We start from the raw sequence: 26,935 nt of genomic DNA, 5'->3' as shown, positions 1-26,935 counted from the left end.
CAGCTATTGTTCTCTCCGTTTACTTAGATTTCTACGCCGATGTCTTAGGCACATATACTGTTTATAGCTCGGGTGCCAAAGACTTTTGCACAGTACTGTATTTGTCAACGTAGGGTGGAGAACGAGTTTGTAAATCTGGTGTAACTAAAGCGTGTTGGGAATGAGGAGGGTGGAGCGTAGCAGGAGGGGTGTGGTGCAGGTGGCAGAGAAGGAGTGCCAGGGCGGGGTATGGCATTGGTGCAGACACACCCACCTCTGAGACACCAGGCCAAGGTGATTTAATTCCAAACAATTGGTTTATTGATCATTACAGGATGTCTCTCTGGTGCTTCACACTTCCTCTGCTCTCCCTTCCCTTTTTCTCAAACATTATTGCCCTCTCCCTGCCCCCTTCCCGCTCTGAGTCCGCAAGAGTCCCCTATCAGAATCAGTCACACATGTCATGAAACATGTTTTTTCATGCAGCAGCAATACAGTGCAATACACAAAAGCACTACAGTACTGTGCAAAAGTCTTAGGCAATCTCTCCCTTCCTCTCTCCCTCCCTTCCACTCTCCCTCTCCCCCTTTTCTCTCTCTTTCTGTCTCTCCCCCTCCCTCACCCTCTCCCTCCCTCTCTCTCCCTCTCTCATGAATGTACCAAAGCTGTTAACACAGTACTGTACACCTAATGAATGTCAGCACACCACTGATTTTACTTTCTTTTGCAACGGTTAAGATAGCTTTTGTGTAAATCAGTGCTGAAGTGTGTAAGATCTTTTTTTGGCACTTTAATACTATACAATCTAGAAAGCAAAGTGCATTTGAATACAGTTTTTAATTTTGACTTAAAGGATTCAGTTAGCTGCACTATTAAAACAAAAGCAGAATTGCTGCAGTTTTTAGCAGGTCGGGCAGTATAGGTGGAGGTAGAAAGCGAATTAATGCTTTGGGTCAAAGACCTTTTGTTAGAATTCAGGTAATGCTGCTGAATCCACAAAGATCTTCTGACTAACTTTAAAGTTACTTGAATCAAATTATGTTGGAAGGGCCTCTTTCTGTTGGTTCTGACAACTTTCTATTTCCTTGGGATACGGTGATACCTTAAGCATTAATCACATGACATATGACTGTGTGACAGCTGCACGCCTGCAGTTTGCAAATGTTATTTTAACTTGCCATATCGTCCTTACAAACATGAACTGCATTCCCAAAATTTGAATTCCCAGTGTGAGTGGCTCCAAGATTTGGAGTACAGTGCGCAGACAGGAGAAGAGAAATAGTTTGCCACAAACCGCAGGTACATTTCTCTTACAATGCTGGCAGCACTATGTGGGAGACCTGCCAAGTGTTCTGGAGATTGCCAGACAATCTGAAGAGTAGCCAATCTGCTTTAACTCTTCTCAAAGATGGAATAAAGATGTGCCCTTGATTAACTAAAACAGAATTTTGTTCCATTTCTCGCACACTGGAATAAAAATTCATATTGGGAGAAACTTCATGATGAATGTACCACCTTTATTAACCTGTAATATCGATGATCTCTTAGTGATTTCACATTTATGGTTGACCACAACAATCAGTAAGTCACTCGGCTCCTCCAGAAGGGAAAAGAAATGGGAATTAATTGAGACTGCATGCAGGAGTAGGGCACCTGGTCCTTCCAACCTACTCTGCCATTCAATTATTTCAATACCACATTCCTGTTCATGATATAAAATCTCCTCATACAGCAGTTCCTCAAGAATCAGTCTGGCGAACATTCACTGCACTCTCTCATTAGCCCTCTCCACCGCTGCTGCCTAGCCAGCCAAGTACTTCCGGAATTTTCTGGCTTCATTTGTTCACTGGAAAGCAAAATGCTGATAAAGTAACAACACATCAATTATTTTAAAAAGACATTTTGCAGAATAAATCTGTCTTTAATTGGTTTGAGTAGCAATATGCGTTCATGTTATTGACATTATTTTATAAGGTTTTACATGCTGCAACATAAAATGTTCAGAATGAAGTGCTTAGTTACTTTTCATTTGAAACTAATTTTACCCTTTAAATGGGTTTTTAATTCCTTCTTGGTTAATCTTGTATGGATAGTTTTCATGTTTACAACAGAAACACTTTCTGAAATTTTTCACAATGTACAATCATGTAAGCTGGATTCAACTGGAAAGTGATTCTGCAGTTAAATCATCAATAAGCTAAATTAATATTTTTATTAAAGATTAACAAATCAGGAGCATTTTACTCCTCTTCTATTTAATCAGAATCAGCTGATCTTAAATGAGTGCGAATTATTTGCATTTTCATCGTTCTATTATCATTTAACCCTAAAATGGACAATGGCTTCTGACAAAAGTCCTAGTAAAATGTGTGGGTTTTTTTCCTTCAGAAAATGCACAGTCCTTGGAGATGCACATTCTGTCTGGGGGCAGCAAACTGCAGATTGCTCGGTCACAGCTTGCAGACAGTGGCTCCTACACCTGTGTGGCAACAAATGTGGAGGGAATGGCCCAGAAAACCTACATCCTGACAATTCACGGTGCGCAAGAGCCAAGAGGCTGACTACTTTTCATACTGCTTTGAACTTATCACTAGGTCATAATATCAGTCTGGTTGATGTCACAATCGATTTGCTTAGTTTGTGTGTGTAACGAGGAAGAACAAAACAAAGGCAATTGTATAGTAAGTGCAAAAGGGAAGAACACACAAGAACCCCTTCACCAACTTTCACACTCCCAATCTTTCTCATGTTAATGATGATCACATAGAACAGTATCAGATTTAATAAAAATTATGGTTAATTGAACATGCTCGTGACATTCTCCTGGCACCTATTTTCATCCAATTACCTTTTATCAGTTCAGTCTGAACCATACAGATAACAATCAAATATTTTAAGAACAATCAGGCTCTGTTATCACTATGTTTGCAGCATTCTTTACACTTCCACCCCACCCGTGCCTCACCCTACCTTGACTTTCTTAAACTCTGAGCTTAGTTTCTCTGAGGCTGCTTTCATCATGCAAGCTCTAACTTCATAGGTTCTCAAGAAGAACAACCTGCCCCCACCATTCCTCAGAGTCAGGATCAGGTTCAGTATCGCTGACAGACACGATGTTGTGGTATTTGTTGTTTAGTGCATCATAATGCTTCTTACCTGATTCTCCAACCGACGTACCTTCCAAAGTATTTGCTCCTGTTTTTAAAGACCTCTCTGGAACTGGAGTGTCACGACTCTGCATCCTCCAAGCTCATTCCAGACTTCCAACTCTCACTGCACACTTTCCCCACTCCATCCTCATTTCTGGTGTTTGCTTTGTAATGATTTTGATTGGATCTGCTGTTGCTGAGCGTTTGCCTGGTTGCTTACGTTAGAAAGTAGCTGTTGATTCTGTAGCTTTTTAAAGAGGAATAATGGCACTCTGTTCTAGTCTAGATGTCTTTTCTACTGAGAGTTCATTAATGTAACCATCTGAAGCAATAACAAAGCTTAGGCGATAAAGGGAAAGAAGCAGAGAATAATGATTTGACACACTTCAGTGGAGGAGGTACAAAAGGAGGAGATATAATGATCCAAAGAACAACTTGATCCCTGAATCTCTCTAATCCATTCCAGTGCAGTGAAAATGTTCTTATTATTCCAACATATTGAAAAACTGAAAAACTTGAGAACATGAAGTAATTGGAAGAAAATCTCCTACTAAACAGTTAAAAAATGTAGTGTTTTCCATAGCAAATACGTTCATATTTGTTTAAGAAAATTAAAATCTGATGGCTCCCGCATCCATAAATGAGGGACTTGGAGGAAAATTAGAAACAATTGGGGTGAGGGCTTATTTGGAGTAAAAGCTGTAAAACAAATAGGATAACAGAATAGAACTAGTGTCAACATTGCTTGTAACCCAGGTCAAAGAAGATTTGCAAAACATTGAATATCCTCCACGTATTTTCAAGATTATAGAGAGATTAGTGGGAAGGTTGGATTGATAGTTATAATTTATGGAAGCTTCAAATACCAGCTCAAAATAAAATAAACCAAGAATAATCAAACAGATTCCTCCCACCAAAGAATTATAGACCTGTGCAAAACATTGCAAGGTAATTGCTGGAGAATCATAGTAAGTGCAGTCAAGGGGCAAGTAAGAAACTTATTGTAAAGGAGAGAAATCTGAGGCTAATGTATGAAGTATTGAAGCTGCAGTGATGCATAAGGTATCCAGCAGACTTACGTTCCCTTTTTCTGAAAGCCATCGTCATCAACGTCCGCATCGGATATGGTACCTAGACAGACAGGCCGTAACTTCATAACCATTTGATTTTAGAGATGTGATTGGAATTGATACTGTGATTGATAGCTCTGTACAGTTTTCCTGACTGCTGTGTTACAGTCCCTCCTAGTATTTCTGGTTCCGAGATGCCCAGTGAAGTCAGTGTTCTGCAGGGTGAAAACGTGAAGCTGGTTTGTGCTGCTGATGGCATTCCTAGGCCCTCAGTGCAGTGGCTTAAAGACAGCAAACTTCTGAATGACACTGATGATAAACGAATAAGGTAATTTAGAATTTTTAATCTTTTCAAAATTGTAGAAGCAATTAGTAAATTCCTCCACCATGTCTTTTTTGCAGAGCCATGTAATATTAATTGCCATATAGAGCCCACAGACTCAACCAAATACTTCTGGTTACCTTATTTCTTATCCCTTTCATCTCCATTCATTCTCAACCTTCGTCGTAATCAGCAAAGTCCGCACTTTGAGATGAAGTGCAGTAGCTCTCTCTTTACAGCCAGGTGCAGTAGCAAACATTCCCAATTGTGTAAGACACAGTAAGGGCACTGAACAAGTTAAAACGTACTTTAAATCTACCCCAAAGGTTGACACAAGAATCCAAAAGAACAATTGCATAAGATCTGTGGCATATTCCATCTGTCGGTCTCAACGAGCCTAACAATTTGATGTGAACAAACACTTAATTAGTGTCATGAAAAACTAACTAAATCCATTTAACTTGAGATTGTCTTCACACTATTGCCTAAGTTTCCTTTGTTGCAAGCCCCAGAGATAATAATGCTTTTATTTCAAATTTTAGTTGCAAACCTGTTTTCCATATTTTCCTTGATGCGTAGTTTACAAATTAATATAAAAACAAATTCACATGAGGCTTATCATTGAATTGTAAATTTATTCACATAATTCACACAATCAGGCAATTCTTCCTGATGTACTTTTAAAAATCTTTCTCAATGGATTCTGAACAGTTTAGTCTTATATTAACCATTGTAGTATGTGAGAATTGTTGTGGCTCTGCTCTCCATCTCCTGCCACATGTCAAGCAGATGATCAAATCTGTTGTGCAAACAGCTGCCAAGTAGCAACTCCAGGAGAGGTCAGGCATAGCCATGGAGAATATTGTGTACTTCAATAAAGAAAAGTTTGTTGTTGTGATTTATATATAATATGTGACTATGTTCCTCCAGAGTGAGTTCAAATGGCAGCACCCTCCACATTAATAGGGCAATGACTACGGACATTGGCAAATACACTTGTGTGGCCACCAACTCTGCTGGTGAAGAAGATCGAATTTTTAACCTCAATGTTTTTGGTGAGTAATGTCAATGACTAAATGAAACTTCTTTAAAGTTTACTGTTCTCTGTTGTGCTTTTAGTTTTGGTTATACAAAAAGTGGCAGAGACAGATTCTGCAAGATTCCTAGGATTTAAGTAGGTAGTTCAATTTTCAGATGAGCCAAAATTCAGTGCATGGTCTGAACTGAATCTGCGGACATCACCCAACACAATCAGCGTGATGCTGAGTAGGTGATTCACTATTCAAATAGGGTGATGTTTGGTGTCTGGGCTGAACTGATTTCACGGACATCACCCAACACAATCAACGTGATGCTGAGTAGGTAGTTCAATATTCAGATGAGCTGAAGTTCAGTGCCTGGTCTGAACTGAGTTGATTGGAATGGATGTGATGCTCTCATGACTTCATTGTCCCCAGGTTACAAATGGAAAAAGTCAAAATGAAGTATTTTCATTTTTTCATTTTATTCACGAATATCATCAATTACTTCAAAGCAAGCAGCAACTGTTTTCATAGGCTACAGTATGCAACTACTGTTTATAGCAAAGCTATGGTGATAAATTCAATGTGAACGCCTGACAATTTTGCCCAAGTTGTCACTTTCATCAGGACATGGGACTCACTCTTCTGTTTTCTCAACAATGCAAAGAACACTATTAATAATAACTGCAAGAAATATTGAAAAAGAAAACTAAATACAGTTTGAGTAAGTATTCTTGTCTTACTTCAGAAGTCAACTGAGAACCCATGTCCTGTACAGCGGAATATCTTCAAGCACTGTAGAATTACTGTGTGGATCATGGGTTGAAGTTCTAAAGTAAGATTTGAATTTCATTAAGGCAAAGAGACCCTCAGCTGGATCTTGTTGCCAAGTTCCTGAAAAATCTCTTCTCTACAGTGACCTTTTCTACATCATGTGCCCATAAACTGGATCCTGCAAAGTTGCACACAAAAAATGCTGGAGGAACTCAACAGGCCGGGCAGCATCTATGGAAAAGAGTAAACAGTTGACGTTTTAGGCTGAGACCCTTCCAAGTCAAATATCTTGCCCAAATTCACTGATCTGGCTCACAACCAGATCTACACTCTGAGTGAACATCTAGAACATTAGAAGCTTCAGGATTAGGAAGAATGAGAAATGAAACTAATGACCTGATGAACTTACATTGATGTATTTAATGTATATCTGTGGCTTATTATTTATTAATATGTCAACATAAATTGTATTTAATTCTCTTTTTCAATATATCTTGCAACATAAGTGCTTTTATTCCCTTTATTCAACTAAAAATTTAGAGATATGGGAAATATTGTTTTAAATTTAGTTGTTAATGTACGAGACAGGGTTTCGATATGATCTATTTATATAGTAGTAAGTCATGATATTAATTAATAAGTGAATGCCATTTCTTCTCCAGTTCCACCAGTCATTCACAGTAATCAGATGGGGAACCAGGAACTGACTACTATATTGGATAACTCTATTAATATTGAGTGTAAGGCTACTGGCTCCCCACCGCCACAGCTGAACTGGTTAAAGAATGGTCTTCCTCTTCCAATTTCATCTCAGATCCGGCTGCTCTCCGCTGGGAAAGTTCTGAGGTTAGTTTTCTGGAGGGCAATGTTTTCATTGAATTTCTGTAACCTGAAGATTCAAAGCCCATTTGGCGCAGGATATTCAAGGTTGTCAGAGGCCTGGGTTCTACCACGTCTGATCTTTTCAAGCCAGTCAGAAGGCTGAAGAGGTGATCCCAGGAAAAGGGTTTATTACCACTGACATATGCCGTGACATTTGTTGTTTGGTGTCAGCAGTACAGTGCAAGACATAAAATATTACAATAAATTACAATGAAAATAAAACAAATAAATAGTGCAAAAGGCAGATAGTGAGGAACAGTTCATGGGTTCACGGACCGTTCAGATATCTGATGGCAGTCAGGATGAAGCTGTTCTTAAAACATAGAGTGTGGGACTTTAGGCTCCTGTACCTCTTCCCTGATGGTTGTAATGTGAAAAGGGCATGTCCCGGATGGTTAATGATGGGTGAAAGTTACCCAAGTTGGAGATAGTTCATTGAGTCTCGATTTACTCTGAGGATTCTGAAGACTGAGGGTTTACAAAGACACTTTAGGAATCAGTAAGTGAGCACTGAGCTTACCTTCTGGACTTCCTGCACTGGTACCCTGCAATACACTCAAGATGCATTCTCAGGAATCAGCTACAAAAGTTTATCATTGATGACATACCATGATGTGCTGCTGAAGGTACTGAAACCTGGCCAAGAAATGAATCACTGAATGGCTTAGTATGGAGAGGCTGGCTGTGAGGACTGCAGGCTGCGGTTGGGTGAGCCCAGGTGAGCGGTTCGCCTGCTCAGCAATGAGGTGTGGCCCACGGGTAGGATAGGTATTACTGAGGACTGACATGTGTTGATGGTCTCCCCCCCCAGGTTGGGTGAGACTAGAACCAGGCTTTGAGTGAAACTTAAATATTTAACTTTTAGTTTGAGTCAGTAGTAAGGACGGAAAATGCAATTTAAGTATTCATTGCAAGAGAACTAGAAAATAAAAGCAAGGATGTAATGCTGAGGCTTATAAGGCATTGGTCAGACCATATTTGAAGTATTATGAGCAGTTCTGGGCCCCATGTTTAAGATAGGATGTGTTCGGATTGGAGAGGGTCCAGAGGAGATTTACAAGAGTGATCCCAAGAATGTTAATGTGTGAGTTGTGTTTGATGACTCTAGGTCTGTACTCAGTGAGTTTAGTAGAATGAGGGGGATCTCATTGAAACCTTCCAAATATAGAAAGGCCTAGATAGAGTGGACAGAGGGAGGATGCTTCTAATAGCAGAAGAGTCTAGAACCAGAGGACACCACCTCAGAATAGAAGGATGTCCCTTTAAAACAGAGATGAGGAGGAATATTTTTATCCAGGTAGTGTGTTAGGGTAAACCTGTAGATTTCATTTCCACAGACAGCTGTGGAGACCAAGTCATGGGGTATATTTAAAGTGGAATTTGATAGGCAATAGAATGGGTCGAGAGGGTAAATAAATCAGCTGTAAACGAATAGTAGAGCAGACTTGATGGGCCAAATGGCTTAATTCTGCTCCTGTTTCTTACAGCTTTATGGTCAAAGCTGTGGTACTCTGAACACCAAATCCTACAGTCTCCCTCATCACCTACTGATTGTACTGCCTCCCTCTTCCTTTAACTGGTTGCCCTAATCTAGAGAGTATCCTGTGGCCAGCTGTTCCCCAGCATTGGCCTGTACCCATCTCACCGTGCCAATCGGGCTGCAGCCACTAACCCCACATCCCATCACCGAGCAACTATATCACTCACTGCGGCTTAACTATGTCAATCCCATGGTGTGATTCATTACCGATGGAGTGCAAGCGGAAGGTCAGCTGACACTCCAGGCCTGCAGCACAGCGGTAGGAAGGGCAAAGAGTCACGCCAAGTACGTAACCAAAGTTACTGCCAAGTATAGGTGTTATGTACCTGTGCACATTCAGCCCAGAGGACCTCAAGCACCGTAATGAGGCAGCGCCAGGTAGGCTATCAGTGTAATGGGCAGGCCCAGACTGTTCAATTGAAGTACCGTTTTGCATTCAATAACAGCTGGAAAGGTGTGGAGAGAAAGACAGCTCCTAGAGATTAAAGGAGGAGCGATACTGGCATAAAATGTCTGTCTGATCTGGAAGTGATTCTCTCTATCTCCATCTGCCGAAAGATCTGAGTTTGTAATTCTGATTTTCTTTATATATTTTTGAATATATAATTTAAGAATAATATTTGGCCCCAGCTTGCCCAAAAAGTCATGTTTAACTAGAAGTTTTAGATCAGTCCGTATCCTAAGGAGCTCTTCACACTTGATAATTAGCTTAATTTAATTAACCTGAGCAACAATGAAGTATTCCCATTGAGGAGCTTCCATGAGAAGATGTGGGATAGGCACTTGAGTCAGCAGCATCAATGGTGAAAATAGCCAAAAATGTAACCACAAAAACCATTGTCCCCAACCCCCAACTCCAGATGAAGCGAGATAGTCAGAACTAGTTATTATTATAAGGCAGGAGATTGCGGCTGAAAGGAAAATTGGATCAGCCATGATGAAATGGCAGAGCAGATTTGATGGGGCAAATGGCCTAATTCTTCTCCTGTATCTTATGGTATTATGGTCTATTACACTTTTACAGAATTGTGCGGGCCCAGATGTCAGATGATGGGACGTACACTTGTGTGGCTTCTAATCGAGCTGGTGTGGACAACAAGCATTACAACTTAATAGTGCATGGTGAGTTTACTAACCGGGATCATGCATTGCTTTACAGCATCCTCTCCTTAGTCTGTGGTTTCTAAGCACTTGCAATTATATGTTGTGGAAAAGAGTTTATTTACATTGTTGAACAGCTTCATTGGCACAGGAGACTGCTGTAAGGCTGAACAGCAATGAGGCCACAGACAGTGATCTTGCATTATTGACTATTTATTATGTAGCCCCTGCTTTTCCCATTGTGCTGAAAGGTCCCATTCCTCTTCTCTTCCCTTGGGTTCCCCAGCATCCTGCCTTCTTGAAACTCTGGGCTCACCTGGACACCCAGGGACTGCTGCCTGGGATCTTTTAATTGAACAATGGTAATATCTTGTCTCATAGGTTGAATTTATTATGTGTTTGTATTTGATTAAGTGGGTATGGCAGACAGATGTTTGAACAGGCAGCACAGTACAGACAGACCCTTTGGCCCATGATATACCAAACATCAGTCTAACCTTTCCCTCTGACACAGTCTGTAACTTTCCATTTGTCTTTCATCTATGTGTCTAAGACTCTCAAATGTCCCTAATATATCAGCCTCTACTGCCATTCCTGGCCATGCCATCAAGGCACCAACAACTCTCTGTGTAAACAAAACCCTGCCTCTATGATATCTCCCCAAGACTTTCTTCCACTCACCTTAAAAGTATGTCCTCTGGTATTAGCCATGGCCATCCTGGGAAAAAGGCACTGGCTGTCCACTCTATTTATGAAGATTGGATGTATCAGGAAAATTTCCCCTGATCAGTAGTGTCATTGTGAGCATGCATATAAAGAACACATTTGCAGTGTTGTTGATTACTACAAGCAGAGTTACTCTCCCACACAGCCTACGCAGTCAATGTAGTTATTGCATGAGCAGAGTCAAAACGATTCATTACTTTCCATTGTTTTCTTTGCCGAACACAGTCCCTCCAAGGCTGGATGGCGCTGGTGGCATCAAAGACCTTACGATAGTGAAGGGGAATCCGGCAGCCTTAACGTGCATCACTGACGGAATACCAATGCCAACATTAGCATGGCTGAAAGAAACGCAGCCTCTTAAGCTGAGTCCTCACATGACCGTTGGAAACCAGGGAATGTCACTGCAGATTACTGCAGCTGAAGTGGAAGACAGTGGAACGTACACCTGTGTGGCTGCCAATGAAGCTGGGGAGGTCAGCAAACACTTCAGACTGAAAGTGCTTGGTAAGTCAGACGTAACACACCACCATGAATAAAGGAAAACTGGCAAATAACTCTTGACACTGGCCATGGAGGCAGCCATCTCCTAGGCAGAGAGACACCAGAAGTTTGTTCTACAGAAAAATCCCCAAGGTCAGAGTTCACAGGTATATCATTGATAGTTGGCATTGCATCATCTGCACTGCTGCAGAAAGGACAAATGGTAAATTTTGACACTAAAGCCAGTCACAGAGGTAAGAATGCATGAAGATTAACTGGCCTACAGAGCGAAAAGTGAAAAACTACTCATTTTTATTATCGGTTTTGATTTTTTAACTTATTTGGTTAAGAAACTTGGTTTGCGTGTGTTGGATCACTTGCTGCACTCTTTTACAGAACTTCAAAACAACTCGTTTAAGTTTTATTTTATGGCATATTGCAGATCCGCCTCATATCAATGGCTCTGATTTTGCGGAGACCTCTGTGGTGGTGAACAATCCCTTAGAGCTTCACTGTGTTGCCACGGGCATCCCCGCTCCCAAACTGACCTGGATTAAGGATGGACGGCCACTGCCTCAGACGGATACCGTTCACGTTCTTCATGGTGGCGAGGTGTTGAGAATAGAGAATGCTCAGGTGCGGTGGAAGCCCCTATCCAAATTGGCTCTTTCTCTGTAATATTTCCAAACGTGATGATTGTATATTTCATTGTAGGCTTTGCTTTAACACTAGAGCTTGCTGAAGGAGTGCATTAAATAGCCCTGCTTTAAATAATCAATAGGACTGTAATTAAATGAATTATCATGAAATGTTTTAGTATTCACAGAGAGATACGAATACTATTTGCACCATTGAGGAAATAAAACTTACAAATCCCAATGATTTTTAAAATCCAGTATATTAGACACTTCTTAAAATATTTCTGAAGGTCCAGAAAGGAGGTGCAATTATATACTGGTTTTCTCAGGCGCAATGTGTATTTTGGAAATTCTTCCCAAACAATGAGTTGCTCCATCTGCAGGAGGAGTATTACCCCTTCTCAAACCACAGCCCACTGTTGCTTTGCCCCAGATGTCAGCATAGCCTTCCTTCCACCCATCTACTGTCAAATGGACCTCTTATCTCTTCCACCACATAGCACCACTCCCCTAACCCCTGCCACGCAGCCTGATGTTAGGAACCACTTCAGTAGCAGGAGTGGTTTTCACTTGGGGGAATTGCCTAGTTGGGTGCAGCATTTCAAGGTAGGGCTTTCCCCTGCTGGTAATCCCCATCTGAGAAGCTCTGGGTGTGCCTGTGAAAAGGAAAATTTAAGAGAATGCTGAGGGCAAAACTGGAGAATATTTGATGGAGGGTTAGAGATGAACAGAGGGTGGGATCTGAGATCAAGTGATCACTGGTATCTCACTCCTCCTCCACTTTGTCTGACTGTCTCTCTCTCCCCCCCCCCCCACCTCTCCTACCTCTCCCTCACTCCTACCTCTCTCTTACTCCTACTTCTCTCTCACTCCTACCTCTCTCTCTCTCTCCTACCTCTCTCTCTCTTCTACATCTCTCCACACTTCCTCTCTCTTGATCCAAACATTAAATATTCTTTTACCCACTCTATTTCTCCATTTCAACCTCCCCCCATCAGTTATTCTGTCTGATCAGGGCCAGACCTGCCCATTAAGATCCTTCTTCTTATAATTCACATGTCTGTATTCACTCCCACTGTTTTATTAGTAACGAGCCTGGTGGGATAAGAAGACATGTCCTGCTCCTACTCTCTGCTGTCTATGGGCTGCAGACAGTGATTCTAAGGATAAGCCCATAGCTTGTAGTGTTTAGTTCTCAGCCACATGGATAGTGAATAGTTTATGGCAGGATGCAGGACTTTAAAAGAATTGTTTTCTAAAATGAGTCCTCAAAAATGTAATAATTTATACATTGAGTTTTGCAGTATTCTAGAGTAAATTTGAGGCTAATTAAAGTAAAGCATCCCAATTCATGTCTCATAAGTACTGATCCACAGAAATACTTGCATTTTGTGGATGTTCTATGATTTCTGGTTCCTAAATGCAAAATGTATCACCTTTTTCTCTGATGATTTATCCTGTAAAGATTAAACTAAACCCTTTGCAACTCTGATTACCAAGTTCAAAGTTAAGGAGAGAGCACTGAGATGGTCTGTTAAGCCTAATTGCAACTGATTTTTCTCTCATATGCACATTTTGTGAGATTAATTTACTGGTTTATTAAGTATGTATAAAGTAAATATTTTGATACAGTGCTGCATAACCTATGCAGTAGAATTGCTAATGTACCTCTGTGTCAATTTTTATCCAGGCACAGAGAGGTTTCCTCATCATGTCTACATGGTTCTCCAATAAAACTGAGAAGTAATGAAGTTTTGTAAATCTGATAGTGGCTGTTTCACAGAAGTGATGTGAGACTGAAGTTTGTCACATCAATACTTTGTCAGTCCAGCATTTCACTCCTGTTATTGTCGCTATGATACAATAAGCATAGAGCATTATGGCATAGTACAGGCCCTTCAGCCCACAATGTTGTGTCGACCTTTTAACCTACTCGAAGATCATCTCACTCTTCCCTCCTACATAGCTCACCATTTTGCTATCATCTTTGTGCCAATGTAAAGGTCCTAACAACATTAAAAAGATGTAAATTATTTTAAGGCTTTTGTGTTTTTCCCCCTATGGCAGGTGCAAGATACAGGCAGATACACTTGCCTGGCATCCAGTGTAGCAGGAGATGATGACAGAGAATATCTGGTGAGGGTGCATGGTAAGTTAACATAATACATGGACATGCCATAGAGATGGGCTGTTGACATTAGAATCTCTGATTAACTCGTACAGCTTATTGTCTGTCCTTGTGGCATAAACTTTTCACTGAATTTCACTGTACCTCTGACCAGCTCAATTTCCAGCATGACAATGCAACTCAGAAACATTGAACCTTTACGGGTTTACTGAACACAGGAAACCTCATGCCAAATGGGTATAGTTGTGTCATTTTGATCAGCCATACATGATATTGGACTTAATTCACCACACCAGCAGAAAGAATTTAAGTAAAGAATGCGTGGATGCTTGAACATTTAAGTCAGGATTTTTAACTTTGGCTTCCAGAGGCTGGAGTAGATTGAGTCAGACTGTTGACGTGGAAGCTTCACTGTTGGCCTGTACAGATGGACTGGACCCTCATCTGACTCGTGCTTTTGAATCCTGCTAGAGGTTGAACAGTGACTTTCACCAGCATTGAAACGTAAAGAAGTATTAAATACATGGCTATACAATCTAATTTAGTGCTGGAGTTGTACAGCGTAGAGACAGGCCCTTTGCCAGCTAAGTTGCCTGTCTGAGCTACTCCTATTTGTCCACACTTGACCTAAATCTCTCTAAAACTTTTCTACCCATGTACCTATCTAAATATCTGTTAAATGTTGTAATGCTGCCCTTGTTTACCACCTCTTCTGAGGATTTGTATAATCTTTTTAAATTTGTTATAGTTCTTATTTAGAACACTACAGCATGGAGACAGGCCCTTTGGCTGACCTAGTCCTGATTCTACATCTGATAAATGCATTGTAGACCAACAAATGTGCGCTGGATGTATTTTGCATAGTTTGAGATTCTTGATATGACCACTTGTTACAATGCCTTCAAGTGAGGAAAAAGAATTTCCAGCCCAAAAAATATTGATACCCCTCTATACATCTTTTGTGACACTGATTTGTTTTACAATATTCTAAAGGAAAACTGTACAGATAAATTGGATTTGTTGGCAGATTCTGGGGATCTTTACAGCTTGGCAACACTGCTATTGAGAGATGTGCCAACATTTGATTAAATTGAAGATCTTACAGGAAGTACCTAGCATCCTGTGCTTGGCCATGCTCTGAGCTGAACTTTTCTTCCTTCATTGTCGCCTACAAGCTTAGGTTTCTGTGGAATACAAGTTGGGAAAGTCAATTGTGAAATCATTATTCTGATAGCACCCTACTTTATGTAATATCCCTAATATTTTACAAAAACTGAAGCAAATTGTATTCCTATTAGACATTTGTTGTCTGGTTTTATTTACGTTGCTGTCGTACTTCTGATGCAGTTCCACCAAACATTGCGGGTCAAAGTGGACCACAGGATTTGGCAGTGCTCAAGAATGGGCAGATAACCCTGGAGTGTAAATCGGATGCTGTACCACCTCCAACACTGTCTTGGCTAAAGGATGACAAATCATTAAAGGTAGGAGCCAAATTCTGCAGCTGGATTTTGGGAGTCTTGAGAACGGAAGAAATACAAACAGCAGTAGGCTATTGGGCTCTCCTAACTGTTGTCTCTTTATAAAGATCATGGCTAATGTTTTACCTCAGTGCCACTTTCATGCATAGAGAACCTTTAAAATTCTTTACATAGTGATGCCTGGCCACTCAGTATGTTCAAGACTGAGATTGAAATAGTTTTATATACTCAAAGAATCAAGAGATTTCTTGAACATCCTGAGTGGTCGAGCCCTATCATCTCATATGTAAAGAATTCTATAGTTTCACTATTTTCTGCATGAGGAAATTTCTTCTCATCTTCACCCAGAATGGCTGATCGTTTATTCTGAGACTTGGATTCCTGGTTCTGTATAGGAGACCCAGCCAGGTTAACCCTACCATGCCTCAGAATGATTTTTGTCTGTTTCAATGACACCACCTATTCTTCTAAACTCATGAAAATATAGGCCCATTTGGTTCAATCCTACTCTGTGGTACAGATCTCCATTTCAATAATTAATCTAAAGAACCTTCAGTGCAAATTTTATTGTTGTTGAAATTAATATTTGCTATATTCCATAACTCCAGAACACACCCTAACATTCCTTACTATTGGCCCCCCTGAACAGAAATAAATTTGTTCCAGAAAACACCAGATTTTAAGGAGGATCTAACAAGTAGGGTGGCAAAAATGCCCCTTTCTCAATTATCTATCATATCCTTACATGCAGCTACATCTAGGCTATCATCCCTAATGGTTACCTACAAGACTCTAACCAGAGATTGTTCCAGAAATTTGACCAACAATCTTTAAAATGCAGTTTTATCACTCGTATCTCTGTTGCCTCCTTCCCTGCTGGCCTATTGTAGTTTAATAATGTTCTTATCTAAGCCTCTTCACTGCTAAAACTCAGCAGTGACTGTCGGTAGTTTCTCTCTGGTCAGCGGCACCAGCAAGATAACCAGGCTCACAGGCAACTATTCATAGTCTGTGCCATGATAAAAATGTGTCTCAATCTAGTAACTGGTCTCAGACCCTTTCTCTGACAGCCCTCCACACTATCCACAACACCTCCTACCTTTGTGTCATCACCAAACTTACTAACGCATCCCTCCACTTCCTTATCCAGGTCATTTATAAAAATCATGAAGAGTAATGGGCCCCAGAATAGATCCCTGAGGCACACCACTGGTCACCGACCTCCATGCAGAATATGTCCCACCTACAACCACCCTTTGTCTTCTGTGGGCAAGCCAGTTTTGGATCCACAAAGCAATGTCCTCTTGGAGCCCATGCCTCCTTACTTTCTCAATAAGCCTTGCATGGGGTACCTTGTCAAATGCCTTGCTGAAATCCATATACAGTACATCTACTGCTCTTCCTTCATCAATGTGTTTAGTCACATCCTCAAAAAATTCAATCAGGTTTGTAAGGCACGACCTGCCTTTGACAAAGCCGTGCTGACTATTCCTAATCATATTATGCCTCGCCAAATGTTCATAAGTCCTGCCTCTCAGGATCTTCTCCATCATCTTACCAACCACTGAAGTAAAACTCACTGGCCTATAATTTCCTGGGCTATCTCTACTCCCTTTCTTGAACAATGGAACAACATCCGCAACCCTCCAACCCTCCGGAGCCTCTCCCGTCCCCATTAATGATACAAAGATCTTCTCCAGAAGCTCAGCAATCTCCTCCCTCACTTCCCACAGTAGTCTGGGGTACATCTCATCCAGTTCTGGCGACTTAGCCAAATTGATGCTTTCCAAAAGCTCCGGCACATCCTCTTTCTTAATATCTACATGCTCAAGCTTTTCAGTCCGCTGCAAGTCATCCTTACAATCACCAAGATCCTTTTCCGTATTGAATACTGAAGCAAAGTATTCATTAAGTACCTCTGCTATTTCCTCCGGTTCCATACACACTTTCCCACTGTCACACTTGATAGGTCCTATTCTTTCACATCTTATCCTCTTGCTCTTCACATACTTGCAGAATGCCTTAGGGTTTTTCTTAATCCTGCCCGCCAAGGCCTTCTCATGTCCCCTTCTGGCTCTCTTATTTTCCTTCTTAAGCTCCTTCCTGCTAGCCTTATAATCTTCTAGGTCTCTAACATTACCTAGCTCTCTGAACCTTTTGTAAGCTTTTTTTTTCTTCTTGACTAGATTTACTACAGTCTTTATACACCATGGTTCCAGTACCCTACCATAACTTACCTGTCTCATTGGAACGCACCTCTACATCTGCATTTGTTGTGAGTCTGTTTCTGTCAGCCGTGGTTAGACCTGATGCAGTCAGCTGCTGGTAATCACTTGGGTTCTCTGCAATGACACTGTTAACGGGTACACTTATTTTCTCAGTCTGAGAGGTCGACAAGAAGGTGAGTCATATGATTTAACCTGAGTCCAGGGTTTCCACGGGCTGCCTCGTCGGGTCTGCACACAGACACAGGTGTCATTTGTCAAAAGTACCAGCTGTGGCTGTATTCATCTGGGAGAAAACCCTGCCTTTTCAGGCAGCTGTCTCACCATGACTTGGTCACCGGGCTGTGGGAGGACTATCCACCCTCCCTCTAGATTGGCATGATCAGCAATATGTTATTGCTGTTTTCTCTGTCCCTCAGTGCATTAAACTGATCACAATGATCCTTCACATCTCCATATGGTCTTACTAAATTGGCTTCAGTAATTTCTTCTTCAATTTCTGTCATTCGTGTTCTGCTGTTGCTATCTTTGTCCATTGATCTGCACATTCATTCCCTTTCTGTATCTTGCCCTCCCCTTTCTGGTGTGTTTTTACTTCAATTGCTGCCACCTCTGCAGGCAGCTGCACAACTTCCAACAGCTCTTCTCTGTGTTTGGCTCCGACCCTTGGGACCTCCTGAGGTGATTCACAATCATTGATCCGCCTCCTGCTTGGGGCTGCTGTCTCTCTGTGATCACAGGTGTTCACTGTTCCTGTCCTTTCCATTGTATTTCTCCCTTTCTCAAATCTAAGATAGCATCGATACTGATGGCCCTGTGTCCACTTGCACTTCACCTTGCTGCAATCCCCCCCAATGAACCTCTTGTGTACATCCATGGGTGACCATCACTGGCAGTAGAAGCTGCCACTAGACGTTTGTCTGACCTGGATGCTGACCTCACCAGCTCTATAATCTGTTCAGCAGTCAAATTGTAAAGAGGGCACCGCTGTGGATTCTGCCTGCTTTGGTGATTTTCACGCCTTCCTCGCTTTCCAGGACACTGCCTCCAGCTGTGGCCTGAGAGGCCACTGCTATAACAAATCATCTCCTATACCTTTCCACATCTGCTCCTGCAGTTCCTTGCTAGGTGCCCAATTGCTAGCACACAAAGCAAGTACCTTATCACTTCTCTTCTCCCTCTGATGTATCTTCCCAGCCCATAAGACAATAAGATATGAGAATTAGGCCATTGAGCCCATCAAGTCTGCTCTGCCATTTCATCATGCTCCCCATTTTCCTCTCAGCACCAATCTCCTGCCTTCTCCCTGTATCCCTTCATGCCCTAACCAACAAAGAATCTATCAACCTGTGTCTTAAATATACATAAAAACGGCCTCCACGGCTGACTGTGGCAAAGAATTCCACAGATTCAGCACTCGCTGGCTAAAAAAATTTCTCCTCATCTCCGTTCTAAAAGGATGCCCCTCTATTCTGAGGCTGTGTCCTCTGGTCTTAGACTCTCCCACCATGGGAAAAGTCCTCTCCACATCCACTCCCTCAAGGCCTTTCACCATTCAAAAGGTTTCAATGAGGTTACCCCTCACTCTTCTTCTGAATTCTAGTGAATACAGGCCCAGAGCCAACAAACATTCTTCATATGACTTGCCATTCAATTCTTTTGCAGGTTAGGTCGATCCCACCACTATCGCCAAATCCAAAACTTCCTGGTGGGCTGAGCTCAGGCCTTCCTTCAACATTTTCAGGAAAACCTGATCATCCCTCCCTGGATTATCCAACCAAGAATAGTCTTCATACACTTGATATTTACATTCTGCATAATCCATGGCAGGTTCATCAGCTCTCTGATCCACTGACATTATTGTTCCCCATTTACTCTCACCTCTTCCCGGTCACTACCTCACTTCCACCTTAAACAATTGATATCTCTCTTATTGCTGGAGCTCCCAGTAGTTGTCCATGTACCATCCTGTACTCCCTGGCCCATACTGTCCTAAATATTCCTCGGGCATTTCAATTTTACCAACACATGTAAATCTTTGGGGTGCATCTGATGAATTTCAATCATTTCCTCCAGCTTGCACCAGAACTCTTGTTTTCCCGCAGATGACTTTAAGTGAGGGCAGCTCTGACAAAAAGCTTTGCTTCTCCCAGGGGGCAAAGCGCTTATCAAGTTCAAGGGTCAAGGCTGCTGAGGTCACTGATCACACAGTGGGTCACGAACTGGGTATAACCTCTCCCTCAAATATCTCCACACTAATTCCCACACTACACAAAATATAAATGATGGATAAAAGTTAAATAATACATACTTAAAAGCACAGAATATCTACTCTGTATCTGCCACTTGTGTGTGACTGAACACATAATGCCTGTTGTATTCCTTTGCAATTAAAACTCTTACACCAAGGTTACAGGCTTATTGTAAAAAAACATACAAACACACTCACAGATGAGTCTGCTACTATAGTTCCCCAAACAAATATACACCCACTGGCATCCCAAATGATATATCTACCAGTTCAGCTCTCTGCCGTATCCATGATACTTTGTGATCTTGTCATCATTGACCTGAACTGATCTAATCATGGTTGTTAATCTTAAAAATACTCACCCACTTAGACTGCTGAGATTGCAGACCACACTATGCAGAACAAACATATCCCAGTTGAGCCCCCAAATGTTGTGACTGTCAATGAAAGTCACCAGAGAGACATGCAGCTGGTAGGATAAAAGTCCTTCTGCAGCACGCACAAGCTGACAGGATTTGGAGTGACTCTGGAGGGTGGCTTGCTGACCCAATATTAATCACATTTTCAGTTTCAGACATTTTTTTTTTGCTCTTTAAATAGCTCTGTTAAATAATAAAGCACTTCAGCAATCATTTGCAGCTTTTCCCTGTCAGCCAGTCCTTGGTAGGCATGCTTTTCTACCTTGTGGCCTCTGCTCCTGGCCTACCTGGAAGTCACTGGCCAAACAGAGTGCAGTTCTGTTTCCTTCAAGATAACAGCAGGACAATTTCTGTAGTTGCAATACATTCATAATACTTCCTTTGAATTACATAAAATTTTCATACACCTTGGTCTTCACACCAACACTCCAGATACCCAAAGTCAATGTTAATCATCACTGTCTCTGAGCTGCCTTATTACATAAGCAGACATCTCAGGCCAATGAGTTATTTCCTGGTTTGCAATCAACCCCAGTCTGCAGCTCCAGGAAGACCATTGTTCTGAGCAGCATTTTAAATTCAGTTCTGGATGCTACCGATCACTTCAAGATTCTGTGCTGCTTCTTGTTCCTAAGGTGCGTCTTGCCATAGTAGCTGCAAAGCTAACATTTCACTGCTTCCATCTACAGGCCACCCCTCGTATACGTATCCTGTCCAGTGGGAGATACCTTCAGATTAATAATGCAGAGCTTGGGGATGCAGCTCGATATGTTTGTGTAGCAAGCAACGTTGCAGGGAAGATGACAAGAGAGTTCATTGTAGCAGTGAACAGTGAGTATATACATTCAAATCCTTCCCACCTTCCTACAGTACAGCAATTATCAGCAGAGATGGATAGAATTATGAAATTCAACTTCTGATGCTGCGATCGTAGAAGATTCATTGGAAAGACAGTAAGAGTACCGGCTTGAGATTTAGCTCAACAAGAAATTGAGCCTATTGGGTCATCAGAATCCAAAAGTCATTTCTTAAGATTGTCAGTGCTAAAGCAATACTTCAAGAAATTCCAAATGGTCTGCACCAAATTTTATGTATGTTCTTTCTCATGATACCGGGAGAACTCCTACCATAACTACAAAGCTGAGACCGCTTTGGCATAATTTTCTGAATGGTAGTTTATGTGTATGAAGAATTAAAATGAACTTCAAAGGTCCAAGGACTCTGTTTTATACAAAACATATGATAAATGAAAGGCACTTTAAAAAGAACCTTTAATTGTTTACAAGTGTGTCTTTAAACATGCTAAACTGGTACTAATACCCTGTTGCTTTTCACGTGCAGTTGCTCCGACCGTCGAAGGTTCGCAGATGGTGACTGCCCATGTGAACCAACCAGTACTGCTCAAGTGTGTTGTGAATGGCTTACCAGTTCCCCAAGTTACCTGGAGAAAGGATGGTGCCATTCTTTCAGCAAGCAACTTGAGGTCAGGAACCATTGGTTATGTAGTATTTGTTCTTTTTTTATGTGATGAGGGATGGTTTCCAGAGAAATGCTGAGCAAACAGTTTTTTTTTACAGTTTCAGACACTTTTTTTGCTTTTTAAATAGCTCTGTTAAATGATAAAGTGCTTCAGGAATCATTTGCAGCTTTCCCCTGTCAGCCAGTCCTTGGTAGGCATGCTCTTCTACCTTGTGGCCTCTGCTCCTGGCCTACCTGGAAGGCACTGGCCAAACAGAGTGCAGTTTTGTTTCCTGTCTCTCTCTAAAGAAAGGATCGTTAATCCGAACCACAAAGAGACTGAATTATTAATCCTATGAGTATTACAGTCAAAAACACCAGAACATAAGAAATAGGTGCAGGAGGTGGCCATCTGGCCCATCAAGCATGCTCTGCCACTCAATAAGATCATGGCTGATCTGGCCACGGACTCATCTCCTTTTCCACGTAACCCGTAATTCCCCTAATATGCAAAAGTCTATCCAACCTTTTCTTTTAACATTAGACAGGTGCTTGGTACTCATGTCATTCCCTTTCCCAGTATGTAAACAAAAGCTTTTAGTTGCCTTTAATGTATCAGCCTCTCCCAGGCACTTCCCACTCTCTTTGTATCACAACAGTCAATTTAGTGTGACCACAATCCTTATTCCTTGTAGCTATTTTGTCTGATCTATTGGATTGCAAAGTTACTGGAGAAAGAGATGTCAATTGCATTGGTGTGGGTGTGGAATTGTTGCTAGTTTCCATAGCCAGCAACAATGTTGGTTAGACCCAAAGAGAGTATGTATTAACTAACAGTTACATTTACTGATTTAGTTAGGAGCTAAATTTGGTTTTGTTAAAAGCAAGAATGCACTTTATAAATATGATATGTCTGTGTGCATGCTCACTAGGTTTCTCTAACACTCCCTGAGTAGTCACAGAATAAAAAGGCTAATATCCAGGAAGTGAAGTTCAGGTTACCCAGGCATCCCTCAGTCCCTGCAACTTCGACATACAAAATGCTCTATTCTTATCCTCTTTTCTTATCAGTTTGATTTTGATTTCATTGTTTCTGATTTAACCAGCTAGTTTATGTCAGCTCTTCATTGGATCTCATTACTCTACCACCAAAGGAGAACTTGTGCCTTATGTCACCTCTCTTTTTTTCTCCCAGAGCCAGACCCATTCAAATCAGTTCTGGCCACCTTAAGCCAGTTGCTGAGGTCAGGTTACTTTAGTGCACAGATAGCTCCTTTCAGCTCTACACATCTGGCCAACAAAATTCCACAAAGGCCAGGCCATATACGGCAACATAATTACTCCCTGAAAGACTGTGGCCAAACTAATCGGCTTTTAGTAACAACTGTGATACCAAACTTTTTCCAGATTTGTAACAATACAATTTAAATGATCAAATTCTTCACCCACTATGATGGGATTAGAACCTGGTCCCTCCAAAATGATAGTTGAGACTTTTGGATTACCATTTTGGAGGTACGACCATGTTCCTGCCATCCACAGTCCATTACCTCTACTTAAATGCTCACATCGTGTTGAAAACCACCAGCTTAAATCCTGTTAGTCTTTTGTACATCTAGCTGGACAGCAGTTGTTAACCAAAGACCTTATGTGGTATGTTGAACCTTGCAAAATGTTAACCAGAAAATGCACAGTTGCTGCTGCAATCTACGAGTAACTAATTGGTCCTGAAGCACAGGTACTAATGAAAAGACAAGAGAAACCCTATTTAGATGCACTTGCTGTTTCTTTTTTTAAACCAGGTATTCTTTCTCAGAGGATGGTTCACTGCACATTGACTCAGCTCAAGTAACAGATACAGGCCGTTATCTATGTATGGCAACCAATGCCGCAGGAACAGCTCGTAAGAGAATTGATGTACAGATCTATGGTAAATACATTTCAAATCATTGGCATAAATTGCTAATAGCATCTTAGATCCTATCTGATTTGCTGTTAAAGGTCTTGCTATACGCAGGGAGGTTTCACTTTCAAAATAGCAGGCTGCTTCTTTTGAAGTCACAACAGCTACAAGTGTGTTCCGTTAAGTTATTTTGTTAGAGTTGCAGCTTGGAACAAGCCCTAACGGCCCTTCGAGGTGCACCAGCCAGCAACCCACCAATTTAATGGTAGCCTGACAATTTGCAATGCCTGATTAGCTTACTAACCAGTAAATCCTTTGACTGTGGGAGGAAACTAGAGAACCCGGGAAAACCCATGCACACATAAGAAGGAACGTACGAACTCACTGACAGAGGACACCAGAACTGAGCTCTGAACTCCAACTGCTGTGCGAGCCACTGAGCTACAGTGACGCCCCATTGTAAAATCAGTTGATAATCCCGTACGATGCAGTTTTTATTTTATGTTGCTTTTAAATTAACATTGAAACACTAAAAATAGGAGCAGGAATAGACCATTCAGTCCCCAACACTGCTCTGCCACTCATTACTGTCATCTCAATACCACATTTCTGCTCTCATGGGAATGATCAGCTTCTGTATTTTGTACTAGAACAGGCTGCTTTCCAAATAATTGTAAACAATTAAAAACATTGGGAGGCATTTTTCACATGAGCAAATATAATTTACTTTTTGAATAGAATGAATTTCATAAGCACCTTAATTGCAATACCACCCTTATCATACATATTTCTTTGTTCATTTTGATTTTTGTTCATCAGGCACTTCAGCCCCGTTTATGAACGATACTTCATTTTCCTGGCACGTAGCTAACACTGTTCCTGTAAAAGGTCACTAAGATGAAAGGTTATCGTTGTTTCTCTTTCCACAAATGTCGCTTGAGCTGAATTGTCTATTTTTAGTTTGAATGTGCACTACATAATGTGTCCCTAGCTAATTACCTTCTTTTACTTTCAATGCACCAACCAACAATGCTCAAAAGAAGCAGAAAATATGGTATTTAATATGTCATACTCACTTCCAGTACAGGGGTAGATAAGGATGCACTGTCTATGTTAAATTGCTAATGCATTTCTCATGAGTAATGTTCAGTGATTAGATCTAAGCAGCCCTCGTAGATTATTATCTTTCTGTGCAAATGAGCCACACAGTTCCATTGAAGCATTCATTGTATGATTGACAAGTTCTGTTTGTCCAAGTCAGTTTTCCATGATATCTTCCAGTTCCTCCATCCATTGCTCCTGGCCTCAACAATATCACTGTTCTAGTCAATGTGCAGACCACTCTGGCTTGTGAAGCTTCTGGTATCCCAAAGCCAACAGTCAGCTGGAAGAAGAATGGACGCCTGCTCAGCACTGATCAGAATCAGAATATGTACAGGTGATTATACCTCGTTGTCTTTAAAAACAGTCATTCATAAAATCATCCAGTGGAGTGTTTTGGGTGAATTTGTCCCTGAAAAAAATTAATGATGTTGACTGTTTTATTATAAAATAATGATTTATAAGATCATGGAATCATAAGGAACAGTCACAGGCCCTTCAGCCCACTACATGCATTCCAGCCATCTGTCCATCCCATTTACCAGCACTTCATCTAGAATTACAGTGCCTTGCTCTTTCAATGCTGATTGAAGCACTTTATGAATGTGTGACAGCACCTACCTTACCCATCCACTCAGGTAGTGTGTTTCAGATTCCAGTGTCCTTCTGGGTGAAAAGATTCTTCCAAAGATCCCTTGAAAACGTTGTAGTCTGGTTTCAGATAACTCTGCTGTGGTGAAAAGTTATTTCCCATCTACAGTATATCCCCCGTTCTTTTCATATCTCTTTTCACCCTCCTCTGCTCCAGGATAAACAAACTCAGCTAATCCAGTCTCTTCTCGGAAGCTTCAAAGTGTCTAAAAGAACTAATCAACTTCTCAGAAACGCAATGACAATAAATTTGCCCTTGCTTGATTGACTGTACTTTTGTTTTTTTTTATTCTTTTCACATAGGTCCTTACACTCATAAAACAAAATAATAATTTGCTGAACTGAATCTAAATCACAATCAGGTTTAATACCACTGGCATATGTCGTGAAATTTGTTGTTTTGCAGCAGCAGTAGATTGCAATACATAGTTTATTTTTATATGTTCTTATCATAATTTATGTTTTTTATTATTAACTAGTGCAAAAAGAGATGTAAAAATATTGAGGTAGTGTTCATGGGTTCATTGTCCATTCAGAAATTGGATGGTGAATAGTAAGAAACTGCTCCTGAAACCGTAAGTTTATACTAAAGAAGAGGTGACAGGTACTAAGTGAAGCCAGGTGAGGGCGAAGGTAGGTGGTGGGGGGCAGAGGGGAGGAGGAATGAAGTGAGAAGCTGAAGAAGGAGGAATCTGATAGGAGAGTAGAGTGGACCATGAGAGTAAAAGAAGGAGGAGGAACATTATAGGCAGGAAATAGGGATATGAGGAGAGGAGAAGGGGTAAGAGGGAACCAGGATGGTGATTCAATGTTACTGTCGTCAGGTTGGAGGATACCCTTGAACATCCTGACAGCATAATCATCAATTTCTCCAATGAATGGACTTTATCCCCTCCCCTTCTCTTATTCTCTATTCTTGCTCCACTCTTACCTCATCTCTTCTCATCACCTGCCCATCACCACCCTCTGGTGCCCCTCCTCCCCCTTTTCCCCATGGTCACTCTCCTCTCCTATCCTCCTCCTTCAGCCCTCTACCTTTTCCGCCTATCACCTGCCAGCTTCTCAGTTCACTCCCCTCCCCCGCTCATCTACGTTTTCTCTCTCACCTGACTTTACCTATCACCTGCCGGCTTGTACTCCCCACCTTCTTAATCTGGGTTCTTTCCCCTTCCTTTCCAATCCTGATGAAGCGTCTCAGCCAGAAATGTTGATTGGTTATTCCTTTCCATAGGTGCTGCCTGACTTGCTGAGTTCCTCCAGCATGTTGTATGTGTTACTCTTGATTTCCAGCAGCTGAAGACTCTCTTGTGTTTACTCTTCGAGAAGAATTCTGTCCTTTTGTTAATGTAGTAAGAAAAAAATGCTGTATTACTTCATTATGTAAAAAATACTTATAATGTCAGAGCAGTGCTGAGTCGGACCAGACTGGAGAGTTTGTCTAGTGAGGCTTTATGGGCAGAACTGAGGAAGAAGAAAGGTATGACCATGTTAATAGGATTGTATATAGAACACCCAACAGTCCATGGGATTTAATGGAGCAACTTTGTAGAGAGATTGCAGACTGTTGTAAGAAGCCTAATGTTGCGATAGTAGGTGATTTGAACTTTCAACATGTTGACTGGGACTCCCATACTG

At 41.3% G+C, this 26,935-nt stretch overlaps 1 protein-coding gene across 1 annotated transcript in view; it reads left to right on the top strand.

Moving 5' to 3' along the window:
* Positions 1-26,935, top strand: part of hmcn1 (hemicentin 1) — a 501,533-nt gene that overhangs the window by 391,739 nt on the left and 82,859 nt on the right. Inside the window, exons 63-75 of the mRNA XM_059984517.1 lie at positions 2,368-2,517; positions 4,367-4,526; positions 5,451-5,575; positions 6,979-7,162; positions 9,763-9,860; positions 10,791-11,069; positions 11,488-11,681; positions 13,751-13,832; positions 15,159-15,295; positions 20,877-21,018; positions 21,529-21,670; positions 23,448-23,575; positions 24,830-24,986. Coding sequence (XP_059840500.1) covers positions 2,368-2,517; positions 4,367-4,526; positions 5,451-5,575; positions 6,979-7,162; positions 9,763-9,860; positions 10,791-11,069; positions 11,488-11,681; positions 13,751-13,832; positions 15,159-15,295; positions 20,877-21,018; positions 21,529-21,670; positions 23,448-23,575; positions 24,830-24,986 — 1,978 coding nt within the window. The remainder of the gene's footprint in view (positions 1-2,367; positions 2,518-4,366; positions 4,527-5,450; positions 5,576-6,978; positions 7,163-9,762; positions 9,861-10,790; positions 11,070-11,487; positions 11,682-13,750; positions 13,833-15,158; positions 15,296-20,876; positions 21,019-21,528; positions 21,671-23,447; positions 23,576-24,829; positions 24,987-26,935) is intronic.

The sequence above is a fragment of the Hypanus sabinus genome, chromosome 11, assembly GCF_030144855.1.
Source record: "Hypanus sabinus isolate sHypSab1 chromosome 11, sHypSab1.hap1, whole genome shotgun sequence".
NCBI classification, from domain to species: domain Eukaryota; kingdom Metazoa; phylum Chordata; class Chondrichthyes; order Myliobatiformes; family Dasyatidae; genus Hypanus; species Hypanus sabinus.
This window is presented reverse-complemented; position numbering and strand designations above follow the sequence as displayed.